The sequence below is a fragment of the Lagopus leucura genome, unplaced genomic scaffold (genome assembly GCF_019238085.1).
Source record: "Lagopus leucura isolate 7727_CA_CO unplaced genomic scaffold, USGS_WTPT01 Super-Scaffold_73, whole genome shotgun sequence".
Taxonomy (NCBI): domain Eukaryota; kingdom Metazoa; phylum Chordata; class Aves; order Galliformes; family Phasianidae; genus Lagopus; species Lagopus leucura.
In genome coordinates, this window is record NW_024962252.1 from 16,703,834 (window position 1) to 16,720,692 (window position 16,859).

Consider the following 16,859-nt stretch of genomic DNA (forward strand, 5'->3'; position numbering starts at 1 on the left):
GTACAGGACAGTGAAGGGTGGAGGTCTGCATCCAAAGCCAGACGAGGTGAACTGTTATTGATAAGATGTAATTCTTACTGTGACACCACTCATGAAAAAGCTGTTATGTCTCACAGGGGTAAAGTCTATCAGCAGTTTCCTATCTGTTGTCTTTAACTGACTAAACCTGGTGTTGTTCTGTAGGCAGGTCCATGGCTCTGCTGCGAAGACGGCTGTGTTTTTGATGGGCCATTCCGAAAGGGTTTGGAGCAGCGGACAGCCGCCTCAGCGCCCTGGCTGCGGGAGGGCCCAGCGGGCACACCGTGTGCACTGCCGTTTCTTTAACTGAAGACATCACCAGATGAAGGGCATTTTAAAGAAATTAAACTATGAAAGGCTTAAGCCTACATGATCTAACTCGGTGCAGACAGATATCGCTCCCTTGCCGAGTCTTTCTCCCTGCAGTTAAGCTGGAAACCGTGACTCGCGGCTGACGGGTGCGTTTCTCCCCAGCTCAGGGCGCAGCGTCAGCGTTATCTCCCACCTCCCCCCGCCCCAGGGGCCACCCCCGCCCGCAGGCCCGTCCGGCAGGCAGCGCAGAGCAAGGCAAGGCAGGGCAGGGCAGGGCCGGGCCGGGTCGGGTCGGGGGCCCCGCCGCGCCCCTGGGAAGGCGCTGCCCTGCGCTCTGCGCGAGGGAGGGCCGGGCTTCCCCAGTTCAGACAAGTTCTCGCCCCGCTTCTGCGGCGAGTTTTGGTGCGACACCGTCCTGACATGTTGTAACTGGTTTCCACACCCACCGCGCCTGAGAGCGACGGGAAGTACCTGCGGGGAGCCCTGCGCCGTCCTGACTCGCCGCGGCCGCGATCGCAGGAGCTGGGTCTCCCGCCGGGCCGGGAAGAGCCGGGAAGAGGCGAAGTCCCCCCGCGGGTCAGCGGCGCAGTAAGTGGCTCTCCGTCCGCCTCCCGCCGGGGCCGCTCGCCCCCCTCGGCCCGGCCGGTACGGGGCACCGGGCTGGGGCGGGCGGCCCTCGAGAAGGGCTCCCCCCGGTGGCGGGGCCGGGGCGGCGCTGAGGGGCGCTGAGGTGCCGCCGAGCCCCGGCGGGCGCTGCTGTCCGCCCCGAGGTGGCCGTAGGTGCCACACGTGCGGTGCCCCGAGGCTGGGGCGTGGCCGAGCACGTGGCGGTGCCCGCGGATGGTTCTTTTGCCTGAAAAGTGAATTCCAGCCTCAAAAGTGGAGGAGTGGGAACGTTTGCAGTGTTGTTTCTGTGTTTGGTTCTGTTGTTTGTTTTTGCTTGGATTCGGTGCAAGCGACGGTACGGTTGCCTGTTACCGCCTGGCGTTAGTAAATAGCGAGTGCCGTCGGTACGGTTCCTTAATGCCGCGTTTGGTGGAGGACGGATGCAGAACATCCAGTCGTCTCCAGGGCAGCAAGGTTCCTAGAACCCCAGAGACCACACGCGAAGGGGCTGGGACAAGAAATGTCCCTCTTGCAAGGTATAGAGATGGAAACTTTGCGTGGAAGCTGGCCAGGTGACTGGGGAAGGGGCTGAGGACGTCCCTATTGAGAGCACCATGGCCAGGGCCTTTCCGTGGACCAGTCGTGAGAGCCTGAGATCGGGGCTGCCCCAGAGTTACTGAATGGGAAATGTTTGAAATCCTATGAAAAATAGCTAGGCAGGGAAGTTTCTTGTCCTCAGCTCTAGCCTGGAAGGCTGTACTTTTGGAGCCACCCTAGAAAACTGTGTCATTTTCTGCAGAGGGAGTTTCTCATATATTGTTTTTGTGGAAGCTGGGATACTCTCCGTATCTTCCCATAAAAACACACGCTTGGTTTTCTTTCAGCTTTTCTTCTTGCTGGACTCCAGGTGGGTGACAGACAGGACTAGAAGTTAAGCTTCTTTCTCAGGGTATAAACAACACCTCTCCTGGTAGCATTTGTGGTCATGAGTCTTACAAAGCATAGGTGACATCTGCAAAGATGGGAGGGTGGCTGTTGTCAGGGTCCTGGAAGCCTCCAGAGAAGGGCCTCATTCAGCACAACTTTGCTGATAGAATTGTTTGCTCAAGGAGAATAAATCATGAGGAATCAAGTTGATTTTGCAGAAGTTAGATATGGTTGATAACTATATCAAAGCTTTCCTTTAGAGTTTTGCTTAAACCTCAATCTCTCATTCAATAAAGATATTGATTTCATAGATATATTTTCTACAAAATAGCTTCTTGCCTTCTGAGGAGGAAAATCCCTGCTTCAAGACTTCTTGTCAAATACACCTGACATTATAATTTTAATTTGAGAGTTTTCTTCTGTTTCTTCTCACGAATGCATCGCATGCTGGTGTCCTTACTTCAAAAAAGTGGAACTAGAATTATTTCACTTGTCTCACCTCCTCTGTGATTTATTTCCATGCTGACAGATTTAACATCTACTTCTTAAAGAAATATATGCAGCTTTAAACTTCTTTTATAAACAGCACTTGTAAATCAAAGATCAGTGTCAAATATGCTCCCTGTAAAATAGCTATTCCTGTTTGGAAGGTGTTGAGTGTAAGTTACTGTATTTGGTCCATGCAACAATTAATGGTCACAAATGTACACGCATGCAATCATTTCTGCATTATATATATGTAGATGTGCTCATAACATTAAATATTTTATATTGCACAACTCCACATACTAAATATAGTCCTGTTCCCTAGTGCTGTTGTCAAAGGGAGAGAAGAAGAGAAAGGGATTTAACCGAAGTTTTGAAATAAATGCTTGAATGTCTTTCTCAACAACATATATTGGCATCCAGTGACAAAACTACTAGGAGAATATCCATTCTAAAACAATAATGATTTCAAAAATATCTTTCAATTGCCTTAGTAAAAAAAAAGATTAATCCTTTAATGTCATGCTAAGACTGACTGTTTTCTAGCACTGTTTGGAGTGGTCCTTGTTCTGGAAGGTCCTATGAGAGGAGTATGTGAGGTGGTCAGTAAAGTTGCATCCATTACTATTGAGATTCTTCAGAACAACTCAGCCTAATAGCTGTGCACTTTGTACTCTTGGTAGTTTTTCATTCTTTGCCTAAAACTTCTTGAAAAGCTGTTCCACATGATTGCTTTTTATGGTATACCAATTTGAAGTTTTTATTTTTGCAGTATTTTCAGAGTTTGACCTTTGAAATAGTCTGTTTTGTCTGTGCTGCATGCTTGGTTGATCTGCCACACTACACCACAGTCTGTCATCTGCATCTGGGCAGCGTATGTGTGGAAATGGTATTGTTTCCATTTTATAATGTCGTATTTTTGCTTGCAAATGCAGTGTAGAATGAAGCCCTGAGTATCTGCCATAGGAATACATATAATTCTTGATCAGAGGAAAGCTATCAGATCCCTTTTACTTGCTGCTTTCCTGTTCACCATAAAGAGCTTCTCTGGAAGCTGTAGGAAACACTCCTTTCCCCCAGGCTCGAAAGCAATCCTATCTGGGAAGATCTATCCTGCTATTTGGCTGGGAGACAGGATTCAAATGGGATTATTTCTTATGACATGCTGGTGCCAGCCTCAGATCTGGATTATTCTTTCTTTGTCTTTTTTTAACCTTAGATTTCCCAAGATCCTCAGAAATCTTGGTTTAATTGAACATTTCATTGTACTTCAGAGTACCAATAAGGCATGGAAATTTTGATTTCCATTCCTAGGTTAATGCAGCAAACTTAAGTTTCCTTTCAAGAAGATTTAAACCATTCCCAGCGGACAATAGAAACGTTGTTAGCAAAAATATCTGAAAGGACTTGATATGAATAGAGAATTTTATTTATATGTCAGTAAATGAAACTCTGTATGACTCTTCCTATTATATTGCCATACTAATAATTAGGCTTACAAGGTAACCTAGCGTTAAGTTGCAAACAATACTTTGTATGTGCTTATCATAATTATTCTGGCTTCACTAGCTGTTCTTTCCTACTTCTGTTGTCTTTCTCCTAAGCTCCACATGATGCAAGGCTTGTGTCCTAGCCCTGAGAAATGAGGCACCACTACCATATATCATCATCTTTCTATTTCGCATGGCTGGTGATGCCATTCCTGTGACATTATTTTTTTTTTCCAGGTTTTCTGTCTGGTGCAGAAAATCATGCAGTGTAGGTTCTAGGCGAGTTGCAGGAATTCCTTAGAGTTGCACAGGCATGAGGGAAGGAATCTTGGTCAATTGTCCTGTCAGCCTTAAATCCAAAACTGACACAGCAGGAACCAAGCCTTTCAATCCTTGTTCAATGAAATAAAAAAGATGGTAAGAATGAATTTTTATACCATCAGCAATAAAGAGCTTACTTATTCTTGCTTATTAATAATGTTTCGGGGAAAAAAAAAGAAAAAAAAAAAAGGTGAGATTAAAGCAGCCGCTCCTTTTGGCAGAAGGAATGAGCAGGGTGGAAACTAGACATCAGATTGCTGAATCAGAGTTTGATCCCAGATGTGGGAGGGGACATCTTTCTGGAGTTCCTCATAAGTCGCTGAAATGAGGTAGGCTGTACCTGCTTAGGAGCAACAAATGGATTAGATCAGCATGGGAGAACAAACAGATAAGAAGTAGGAGCTGAATTACTGTAATTTCAAAGAAGCCAGAGAAAAGGTATGTGTTGCATCAAAAATTAGGAAATAATTGTTTTCTGAAGTGTTTCTCTCAACACTACTCTGTCAGTTGTTATTATAAAGAGACTTTTGAAACACTGCCTACAGTAGTGTACTGGAGTATACTTTGTGTATGTGTTACTGGTGCAGATATTCAGTGTTCTGCTGTCTTTTAAATAGAAGACTTTCACCAAATCATTTCACATGCTTCGTATTGCCTTAAGTGGAAGAGGCTCCTTAAGTAGCTTCCTAATAGTCATTTGGGAATATTCATCTCTGAGCATTTTCAAAACTCTTTGATGTTCTTAGAAGGTGTGAGAAAAAGGTGTCAGCAATATTATCAGAAAAGTATTTTGCATAATATCTGTGCGTGTGTCTGACTTAGACTGCTAGAACTATTCTGATTGTTGTCTTACTTTACTTTCCTCTCCTTCCAGGTATATTTCACCAACTCACAAATGGAAGTATAAGAGACTTTGTACAAAATATATGTGAAAATGGAGACCTCATCTTTACTATCATCCCTACATGATGAATGCAGATCAGACAACTTTATTGAGCCTCATTACAAGGAATGGTACCGAGTAGCTATTGATGCTCTAATTGAAGGAGGTTTAGAAGCCTACAAAGAATTTCTTTCGAAAGAGAGATGTTCAGAGTTCCTTGCAGATGAGGAAATTGATTATATTTTGAACAATGTTCATAAACTTCCCCAAAACACAGTTTATTCCTCTAACAATGCCATTGATGACACCTCTTCCTCGGGAACCTACTGGCCTATTGAATCAGATGTGGAAGCTCCAAATCTTGACTTAGGTTGGCCCTACCTGATGCCTGGAATTTCTGGTGGCACAAATATCGATCTGCTTTTTCATCCCCCACGAGCACAGCCTTACACCATAAAGGAAACTATTCGGAAGATGATAAGAGATGCAAGAAAGGTAAACATGAAAAATGCTGGGGAAAAAAAAAGTATCAATTATCTAGTTGGTGTTTTATCAGGAGCTTTTTTCCTCCCTTGGCAAGAAAAAAATTATCTGGCTGCTTACAATTTAACCTCATTTACAAGGGATCAGGGATTAGTTGAAGGAATTAATGAAGCATTATGACTATTTTACTGTATTGCTGACCATTAATCCATGTGAAATTTTTGGTAATCAGCATACCATTGCTTTGACCTCACTTGAATATGCCTCAAATGACACAGATCTATCCAACTGCAGGGTATAATCCTAAGGTTTCTGTCCTTCATCAGTTGGGAATATATTCAATGGGAACATGCATCAGTTTGGCATGCTATCCTGTTGTTAGAAAAAAATAACATCTGTATGTACATTGTACTCATGCACCTTATGATTCTCAGCTTTTGTGATTTTGTGATTTTGCATGCCCATTATCACCATGAAAGTTAATTGGGAAGGTATCAGAGAGTATTAAGAGTATTACTTCTCCGAATGTACTTGTCTCTGCTTAGGGACTTTTGCATCTTGAGTTTCCTAAGAGTCACATTGAGAAGATGGTGCTGTGTATGTACAATGCATGTGCCTCTTGCTTCCTAGCATTATGTTTAACAAAAATAAAAATAAAAAGTAGATCTATAATTAAGGTGTTGAGGTGGACTCTGGGCCATGTTACCTCCTGAAACAGATGTTTCAGAAGTATTCCTAGCAAGTATACCATGCCCTCCTTTCTTCCCCATGGAAAAGGTTTATTTTTGCTCTGTGACGGCTTTAAATCTGTAGGACATCCAAGTCAAGTACCTCTGTAAACACTATTGTGACTTAAATATGCATGTAAGTGGGTGCAATAGAAGTGAATTGAAAAGGGTGTGTGGAAGGGAAGGATGTCTTTTTATGAGGTCTCTCTATTTAGATAAAGCATATAATTTGTTGCTACAATAGACTTATCACTAGACCATTTGTCATGCAATTTACAGCCTTGAATTATCGTCTGTTCTCAACACAAGGAAGAGAATTCTTTTGTTTTTTTTTTTCCCCTTTGTCCCTTTTAAATTGACAGTTGTTGTTTTCTTCTTTTGGATGCAGTAGGACTTGGCTTGGTTGGCATACTTTGATCTTTTTCAACTGCTGCTCCAGAGCTACTAATGTATCTGCTGAAAGGTAAAGAAGGAAAACAGAGTTAAGTCTGTTGCCAAGGCCAGCTCAGATTTGTGAGATCCCGAAACATCATGAGGAAATACTGTTTCCAGTCCTTTTCTACTTCTGCTTAGCTATTTTGTTTATATGCCATCCAGGCCCTCTCCAATGACTCTCAAGAGCTGTCTAGTTAAATGTCTTTTTAGGGAGTTTGTCTACTCTGAATTTGGCTTGGCAGAAAAGTAAGTGTGATTCTTACCTCTTTTTGAAAAGGAAGTTTATTCTATATTACTTTAGCTCACTCATAAGGCTGTGTCATTCTCATGTTACAAAGAGGATATGATGTATGTGTCACTGCCAAATGAGACAGCTGAAAGGCTTGTGTAGTTGATCAGTACAACCTCAGGAGCAGCAATCATAACACTGTTGACACAGCGATCGATACAGGTTGGTTAGTTTAGGAAGCAGCAGTTAAATCTAAAAGATAGAGGGTTGTTCAGCCTCTTCTGTGATATGTGTGGAAAAGTTTAAAGGATTTCTAAGTGAGATAAAGTAAGGTATTTAAAGCATGCCTACAGCAGGCAAACACTTTGTAAACAGGCTAACCCACTTCTCCTAAGCCATGTATAAAAATATAGTTATATTAAACAGAGTTCTGTGTTACGTACTAGTGGAGACATGTTGTCATATGATAATTTTCAAAGGAAGTTAAAAATGTCACACATGAGAAAAGAAACCTGTACAGAATAAAAAGGTTATTCAGCAAATCACATTAAACCAATACAGCTCTAAGCAAATTTGATGGGCATTTCAGCATTTTCCCAATTTCAGTGGGAAAATAAACAGACTGTTAAGATGAGAGTATTCATACCACTAAAACTTTATGCACCACACCTGTGTACCTGAGTTCAGGCATTGATTTCCTGGACTACCTGAACACTCAGTACAGTGAGAAACCAACTCCTACGTGGACAAGTCAGAGAATGCTTCTGCAGTGATCCACCCAATAAAGAAAACTATTCAACATATTTGTATGTGTTTACTAGCCCAAGAATTCATAACTGAGACTAAACTAGTTGAAACGTGCACTCTTTTGAATATTTGGAGATATATAAGGATAAGATGACATTATTAGTGGACTTACTCTTGACCTCTTTCATGCTTGATGCATCACAGTGTCACTCCTTAAAATGATTATTACTTATGTTAATTCTGACCTTAAGAAGACATGTTGTAAACAACGTTAGGCAACTTGCTTGCTGACAGCAATTTTTTCCTGACTAAAGAGGAAAACCATATGTAAGGCTATGCTACACTGTACTAAAAACTGACTGTGAAATAGTGTCGTAAGAAAATCTTGTCACACACTTCTTAGATGTATGATCTGTAGAAAAATTATGCACATCATCTTCATGCTAAATTCAGTCAATATAACAATGGAGTCTCATATCAATGGACTGCATACTTGTGATATATGTTTCTGAACAAAGATTAGAATTTGTTGTACAGAAGATGACATTACATCACAGTCTACAGTACTTCTGTAGGATAGCTATGCTGTCAGAGCGAGGTTAGCAGAATGCCTCAGGTCAAACCGACTTGCCAACAAAGTGGGTTTACTGTTAGTGTAACTAGACCTCATCTTCAAATGATACAGCTTGCCAACCCTGCTCCTCTGTTGACATAACTGATGTTCATGCAAGGAGGCTGTTTGGCAGGACTATGTCAGTTCACGAACCATGAATCTTTTTCAGATGTTGATGTAACCGTGTGGGGAAGAAAGCGCTGCGAGGTCTGTCTGACCTTAATGGCGGACTTTGCAAACAAGCTGGTAGCCTTATTCCTTGTGTTTTGGAAGGTTGTGCCTTTAATCACTGGTAGGTTTCTAGCTTCTCGGAAGCTTGAGGTGTTCGTACAGCCTGACTCATCCCAGCTGAGCTGTCTGAACCACAACTGATAATGTTTAGCAGTTTTTCCTGACAAGATTATTCATCTGAGAAATGGTATCAAGATGATTACTTATCTTTGTCAATCTTCCTCCTCTTAATATAAAGTAACACAGAGATTTCAATAATGAAGTGTTCTTCCCCTGTATGACTTTTCATGAGTTGCCTCAAAACTATAAGCTGTGAAGCTTGCACATGGGTTTTACAAACATCTTGTACTGTTTTCTCAAGCATGATTGACAGGGCAAGGGAACAGGGAAAGGGCAGGACATAGCAGCGAAGGGTCCTTCTGGATGCATGTTTTTCTTTCACTTCGTTAACTGGATTCCCCTTTCCACCACTGAAACATTCCTACATACCATAGAGAGAATGCATAGTTCTGAGTCTTTTAGATTGATATCCAAATAAAGATCAACTCTTCCTGGAGAGAATTCAAACCTGTTTTGTTAAGAATCATGTTGTTTAGACAACCCAAGGATTACTGCTTTGCAACACAAGCCAGAAAACACTGAAAGACTTCCTTGAAATACTTTTGGGATTCCTGATGGAATGTATTAAGTTGCAGGCTATCCAGTTAATATGCCACACTTTGCACTGATTTATTTTATTCAAATAGCATAGCATCTTCAACCTGGATTCATAAAATCAGCAATAATTGTAAGACTTTTTAAAAAGTTATTTCTTAAGAAGATTGAGATCTAGATGGTTAATGTATGATTATTTTGGAAAATTGAAGAGAGGCAAGTGTTTCTACTGAAATTGGGTTTTTTAATGTTTACAAAACTTGAAGCCATGAGAAAGAATTAATTTATAGTGTAAAAGGGTGTAACCTGTTATTAAGTCTTGCTGGACCACCTGTATGTAGGCCTTTAGTAAGTTACAGAGGACTTTTTTGAGTTCTTGTAAGAGAACTATTGTATGAAGTCTAAGTATCATTTCTGTCTTGTCTTGCAGAGTCCTGGCCTAAGTCAAGTAAATAAAAACAGTTGGCTCTTTTTACATCTGTGGAAAAAGGAAATTAATTTCTTCTGATTTCTTTTTTTCCCCAGTTTGTTTGATTTGTTTTCATACTTTAAGGCATGAGCAAGAGGATGTGCATAACAGAAAAAAATGATCATATGGTATTGATCTCCTTGTTTGGATATCTGCATAGATATGCATAGAAATAATGATCTAGTACTAGCTGTATACAAATATGAGAGAAAACCAGGCTCTTTATGTGCTTATATGAAGAGTGATGCCTCCATGCAGAAAGAAACTTGTAGAATATGGGTGTGGAAGACTGTTAAGCAATCATTTTTACTCTCAACAATACTCTTTGCCAACTATTTTAAATATAATTTGAACAGAGATTGGAACAATGATAGTGAATTATGCTTGCAGCAGTGCTTATCTTAGCTCATTAACTACAGCAGTCCAAGTAGATGAGAGAGAGGGGCTACAATTTATTGTTCATAAACTGAAAAAATTACTGAATCCCAGGAGAAAGGTTGGTAAATGAAATAGTCATCCCACTGAAAAAAAAAAATTATGCTATTTCTAGAGTCCCTGATAAACGATGGATATATTTTTTAAGTTTTCAGTTGAAGATGTCTGAACAAAATTTTCTTTGCTAAGATATGCTACTAAACAAGGACTTCAGCAGGTGTTTTAGTACCAGCTACATTTAAAAAGTGCATTTATCATCTGCTTCTGCCCACCTTTGGGTTCCTGGTATTTGCAGACCAGCATGGCAGTCATGCGTATATTTTCCAGGTGAAACATGATGTTAGCCTTTTGTAGATTCATTAGAGAGAATAAGGTTGTGTCCCAGTTTTTCTAATCACATAGGGGACATGCAGCACACTGGACGAGGATGTGTTGTTTGTGTTCCTACTGTATGATTTGGTGTTTGTTCTTTGTTATCTGCTCACAGTGAGTAATCATGTCAGGTATTCACCAGACTGAATTTGCCTTTGGATTCCTCGTCCTTGTTTATTTACCTGCCCCCCTCGCCCCCTGCCTTGACATTGTTTGCGTGAGCATAGTCATACAAGTGATGATAAATACAAAGAGAAGAGGCATCAATAGGACACTCTTTGAAGTGGCCACTCAGATTTTGTAAGAGAGGAGTAGAAGGACTTAATGATCAAATTGTACTTAAAACTGAAGTGCGTGGAAATGCTAATTTAACTGCTAACAGGAAATCATCTTAATTTGACCTGAATTTTTAACACATGGGAGAACTTTTATAACTTCTGGAGAAGAGGTTTTGAGATGTGAAAATTTAGGAGGGCAGGGATGTAAAAGAGCACAAGCAAACACCAGAGGCCTAGGACTTCTGTTAAGCGCATTTCTTCTACACCATTTCTCTATACATTATATTCACTCACAGGATCTAAAACTGAAGAGCAAGCAGAGGCTAGGATTAGCATGAGGAGGGGGAATCTGACCAAAAAAAAAAAAAAAATATAGTGTAATCAGTTGAGAAGTTTTTGCTCACAGGGTTTCCATCAGGTCAAAGGTTTACAGGTCTGTTCACCAGTATTTGATGCTTGTGTTTTATCTGAAAAGAGGCAGTGAACTGATTGATAGGCATTGCCTTTTTGTGTCACAGCTGTGCTAATGCATTATCAAAATACTGCACATCTATGATGGATTTAAAAATGGAATAAGGAAAAGTAAAGATCAGACCTTACAGATAGCTGTATTTATTAATGTCTGCCTAGTATATGAGAAGTGCATACATATGTTTTGTGGCAATATTTTTCATTAAAACATTTTCTCTTATTGACATAAATCTTTGTCAGTCAAAACAAGAAAGTGCTATTAAAAAGTCATTTATACTTGTGCATTCTGTAAAGTGTTCTTTAGGCATATTCAGGAATACCTTTGTACTACAACATGCTGAATAGATTATAAGTAAAGATCTGCTATAAATACAAGACTGTTGACATAAAGTGATATTGCTCAGGCAAAATGGTGCTTCTAGGTGCCAGTCCAGTGTATTTGGGGTTTGTTTCTCTCTTTTTCTTCTTTTCAAAAGAAAAACAATAATGTTGAAGCCATTTTTGTTCTTCTGAATTGCTATCCTCACAGATCCTAGTAGATCTGTCTGGGTTTCCACAAGTTTTTCAGCCAGGGAAGAATCTTGCCTGAAGATCTACAGGCTTAATCATTTCACGTTCAGTATTGCCATCGGCCTTTTTTGATCTTTTAGTATAGCGTTTTATCTCAAATAACTTTCCAACATAGCCAGTGCTGCTCTGAGGAATGAAGAACACATTTTGGGCAATTTTAATCTTTAAATTCATTTGTCATGTATCAGAATTTGGAAACGCAAATACTCTACTACTTATTCAGGTAGCATTTCAAAGGAGCATTACCCTGCTGTAGGAGTGTTCACGTAATATAATAGAAACTACATCAAATGTGGAGATCTGCTGATGTGGAGGAAAACACTCCCGAAGCACAAAAACCTGCTAGCTGCTGTCAGAATTTCCCATTCTCCTGTTCAGGAGTGGGGGTGAATGCCACTGAGTTATTTGTATTTAGTTTCTTAATACAAGTGTGTACTTCACTTGCAGTTATTTCAGAACAGCTTGCTTGTAGCTGTGTTATTTTCCCCATGGAGTAGTACAAGGCACTGTAATAATCGAACTACGCTTTAGAATTCACCTCTCCAAAACAAGTGCAGACTTTTTCAATGATATTAGTGTGATCACGATTTTCCCTTTAGCCTTCTGTTAAGTTACATCTGTGTTTCCTAATGAACAGGTGATATTCTGTACAACCAAAATTAAAGTCCACATTTTCAGCATGCTTGAGACCTCAGAAGGCGTTTGTATTTGGAAATCCTATCCTGATTGACCTTACCTAGAGAGGAGAGAAGTGAGGGCTGTCATAACAATCACATGCTGTAACTAGGATTTTGCTCGTTACTTTGTAGGAGTTCCTACTGCCATCCATAAAATGACTCACCTCAGTACAGCTGTTCAAAATAAATAGTTGCAAGGTCTGGCTACAGCTTGCTTGATAAACAAAGTTAACAAATTTATTGTACGTTAGTAAGCCTGTTGAATTTACAGTAGTGTTATTTATGCATGTAGCTATCTCTGTTTCTCTTACCTTTGCCATCTTTTTCCCATTTGTTGTGTGCTTGTTTTCTTAAGCTGTAAACATTGCTGTGTTTTGCCTTAAGTCTGTATCCTGTACAGCTGACTGGCATCTTAGTGTTCCTGATTGGCAGAAATGTCGCTGCCACAGTAGATTCAGAATTTATATGCTCTTCTTTATCCTCAGCCATCAAAGAATATGACCAAAGTGTTTGCAGTTTTGTAGATGAGAATATCAAGCCACAAAGGCATTGAATTTCAAAAGAGTAGAAAAAAGAGACAATTATAAATCAAAAGCCAAAGTGTAATATACATTAGCAAACGGAGCAGGTAGGGGTTAGATAACAAATTTGTTATTTTCTCATCTCTGTAGGTTTACTTGATAAAAAATCATGATTATGCATTTAGTGTTATAGCTATGAGAACTAATGTCTGAGGAACATCAGTACTGTTCCAGACATGTTTGCGTTAGTATATGACAGTAGCTTTGTACTGCTTACTTTTCAAAAATGTATTTAGAAGCATAAAGGTCTTCCTTATCTTCAGATAAAGAGGGTGTTTCTTCAAGACACACATGGGCTGTTCTCATGCTTTAGGTAAGAGCAGATTGGCTTAACTAGTTACGTCTCAGTCCGAAGCACTTGCTGGAAGATGTAAGGCCTAAGAAAACTAGAACTAATCCCTCAAGTCCAGGCTCTGGTGTGACCCTTGCCCTCACAGCCAGGCATGTAGGCACAGAGCTGCCTCCAGAAAGCTTTGGTGGGGTGCCTTTTATCCAGGGCTTTTTGCTAACTGCAGCACCAGATCTCCTCAGGCCTTTTTGCTTCTGCAAGCACTCTGCTGTGAGAGATGAAGCCCCGATAAGGTAATGTGAGAAGTTCTGTGCTGTATCTCTCAGAGATGAAAAGAGAACTTTGATATCTGCTTCATCCACTAGCAGTCGGGCTAGAACAGTAGCACAGGGCTGTGTGTTCAGGTGGCCAAACGGGTGTGCCTTCTGTTCAAACAGCAGGTGTAACATCTCTGCCTCATTTTCATGCTGTTTCCTGGAGCTGCAGGCACTCTTTCCCAAGCAGGCTGCACTTCAGCTCAATAGGCTTCCTTTATGGGTTAAGCACTAGGTAAGCACTAGACATCACCTTTTAATTCAGGTGAATCTGAGTGGCATCCGCCTGCAGAAGGCATTGCAGTCAGTGTTTTCATACTAAGCTTTTGATGCTCAGTATGGCAGACTTAAACATAGGGATAAGGTGGTATAACCCGCAGAGAGAAAAGCAGGTTCCTGCTGATCCTCTGTGGGACCTTCTCAAGAAGTAGGAGCAGAGCTACCTGTCTGCACATCGCAGACACTATGCACAGACTTTTTTAAGCCATGCAGAATTCACTGCTAGAGGACAGCATCTCCTGATGAGAACCATTGGGGACAGCAGTGTCTGCGTTAGCAGAACCAATGTCACTCAAGTGCCAGGGACAGACTGCCAGTCACCAGACCTGGGGCTGCAGCCAGCAGCTTAAAGAACAATAATATCTGGGGCTGTTCAGTCTTCTGATAGTTCCTTGTCACTGACTAATGGTAGATAGCACATGAACCCAGTGACTGACTGAAATGTCACTGTCAAGGCTGTGCGATTTTTTGGTTTTTGTTTTTTAGTTTTTCATAATATTCAGTATATGTGACTACACAGTGACTCTTTGATAGAGGTCAGTAACCTGTCATTGCTGGAGATAGGTCTAAAAATATCAACCATTCAGTGGATCCCGCTCTTCCATATGTGCTAAAACAAATATACAGAAGGCTGCTTTAAAATGTAACAAAAGCTCTATTTTGCTCTGAGGAAATACTTTCAAAATAAGAAAAATAAGCATAGAAATGAAGTTGGGAATTATGACTGATACATCTGTTTGCTTATTTATTTGCAATCGCTTTGTTTCATCTCCTACTGCTGTATGATCGCATTATGTGAATGACTAGAATTAAATAATGCCAAATAGTTATTTTTCTGGTGATATCACTATCTATTTTGTTCATGAATTTCAAGCTTATTGAATTATGACGACAGTCACTTGAGCTGGAAGTCATATTAGTGAGATGATTTGATTTCTTATGCACCATTTAAATTTAATGATGGAGGTGCACTCCTGGTCTGAAGTGCTGCAGTACAGTGCTGCAGTCTCTTGATGTAGGAACTCTGTCTTGATTAGGGGCTTGTTCCACTCGGTCATGTATTGGTCAGGCATGACTCCATAGGAATCAGTATCAAATGAATGGAAATAAGGCATGCATCATGCATGCAGGGGCATTTGCACTGGCCATTGGGAATAGTTTCTTCATGAAGAGGGTGGTCACACCGTAGAAAGGGCTGCTGAGGGAAGTGATTCCCTATCCCTGGAGGTTTTTGAGAGTATGGATATAGGAGTGAGAATCATGGCTTAGGGAAAGGACTCAGTAAGTCAGGCTAATGGTAGGACTTGATGATCTCAAAGGTCTTTTCAAACCCAAGAGATTCTCTGATTCTGTGTTTTTTCATATGGTGTCTGTAATGTGCAGACATTTCTGCTCTCATTCCTGAAGTGCACGTAGTACAGGGTCTCATTCGTTCCATCATCTTCAGTCTTCCCTGATGTATGAAATGCCACTATGACATTGGAAGTATGCTTTCAAATTGCTAGTCAGATCACTTTGTTGTATTGACAAGTTTTTGATAGCTCATTTTCATTCATAGGTCTAAAAGATTAGAGTGGATATAGCCTGGATAGGGCCATCTTACTCATCCTCTGTTTTATTTTGCAGTAATCTGAAATTTTAAATGTTGTTTTCTAATTTTACTGGAGCAAGGGTGAAATTTAGAGATCTGGCTTGATCAGAAACTACAATAGACTCATTACAAAAACATTTTATTATATGATTATATGATTATATGATTTGATTATATGTACAATTTGTCTCATTTTTCAGACAAGTTGAAAAAAGCTTTACAGGCATTTCTTCTCGAAGCAAAATTAGATCCCTAATCCTGAAAGGTTTAAAATACTTTAATTTATGAACATGAGATGTTCCATTAACTTAATGAGCACATGTGATTGCAGAATTGACACCTATGGATCTAAATGTTAGAATCTGTTATAGAGATTATATGAAAATATTATTAAGATTATAAGAAAATATGATTAAGAATCATATTTTAAGTATTTGAATTATCCATTTCTATTAAATAGTGCCACAGTAAACTTGTAATACAAAATGAATGTATATCTTTAGTTGATTTCATTCACGAATCAACTAAAAATATTTGTGCATCTCTAAGTTGCTGTGCTTTAACCCGGCCGGCAGCTGAGCACTGCACAGCCACTCACCCTCTTCCCCCAGTGGGTGGGAGACAGAGTTGGGAAAATGCTAGAACTTGTGGGTTGAGGTAAAGACAGTATAGTGGAGGAGGAAATAATGGGAAAATAATAGTATGTATTTACAAAACAAGTGATGCACAGTGTGATTGCTCACCACCCATTGACCGATGCCCAGCCTGTTCCTAGGTGGCAGCAGCCATCCCAGCCAACTCCTCCCTCAGTTTTATTGTTCGGCATGATGCCACACAGTTTGGGACATACCTTTGGCCAGCTGACATCAGCTATCCCTATTCTGTTCTCTTTCAGCATCTTGTGCACCCTCAGCTCCCCAGTGGCAGAGCAGTATCAGGAGCTGAAATGTCCTTGGCTCTGTGCAGTTCTGCTCTGCAACAACTAACACATTGGTGTGCTATCAACATTGTTTTCATCCTAAATCCAAAACACAGCACAATGACAACAGCTAGGAAGAAAATTAACTCTAATCAGGGCATAAGTAAACTGTTTTCCGTTTTAAAAACTGTAAATAATAACTGAATTGAATATATGAATATCTGAAATCCAAACAAGGCACTGAAGGTGGAAGATTTTTCCATCTCCAAATGCTATCTCATCACTCAGTTCTTCTTTACTGTTTGAAGCACACGTGGAACAAATTCCACAAAGTCTATCCCAAAGGAGTGGATACACATGTGAATGTTGTAGAAGATAAAAATACCATTTCAGAGAACAAGACAAATTTCTCACATTTATGCAGAAAGAGCAAGCATTGGTTGTGCCTATA

The 16,859-nt window shown here is 40.4% G+C and overlaps 1 protein-coding gene across 3 annotated transcripts in view; it reads left to right on the top strand.

The window, feature by feature from the left end:
- The first annotated feature begins 410 nt into the window (after positions 1–410).
- Positions 411–16,859, top strand: part of FAM83B (family with sequence similarity 83 member B) — a 49,620-nt gene continuing 33,171 nt past the window's right edge. The window contains exons 1-2 of one of the 3 annotated variants that reach the window (XM_042895169.1): positions 411–476; positions 5,035–5,538. In XM_042895169.1, coding sequence (XP_042751103.1) covers positions 5,095–5,538 — 444 coding nt within the window. In that variant the 5' untranslated portion in view covers positions 411–476; positions 5,035–5,094. Of the gene's footprint in view, positions 477–744; positions 919–4,188; positions 4,257–5,034; positions 5,539–16,859 lie in introns of those variants that run through there. The other 2 variants (XM_042895168.1, XM_042895170.1) reach the window with 2 other exon arrangements.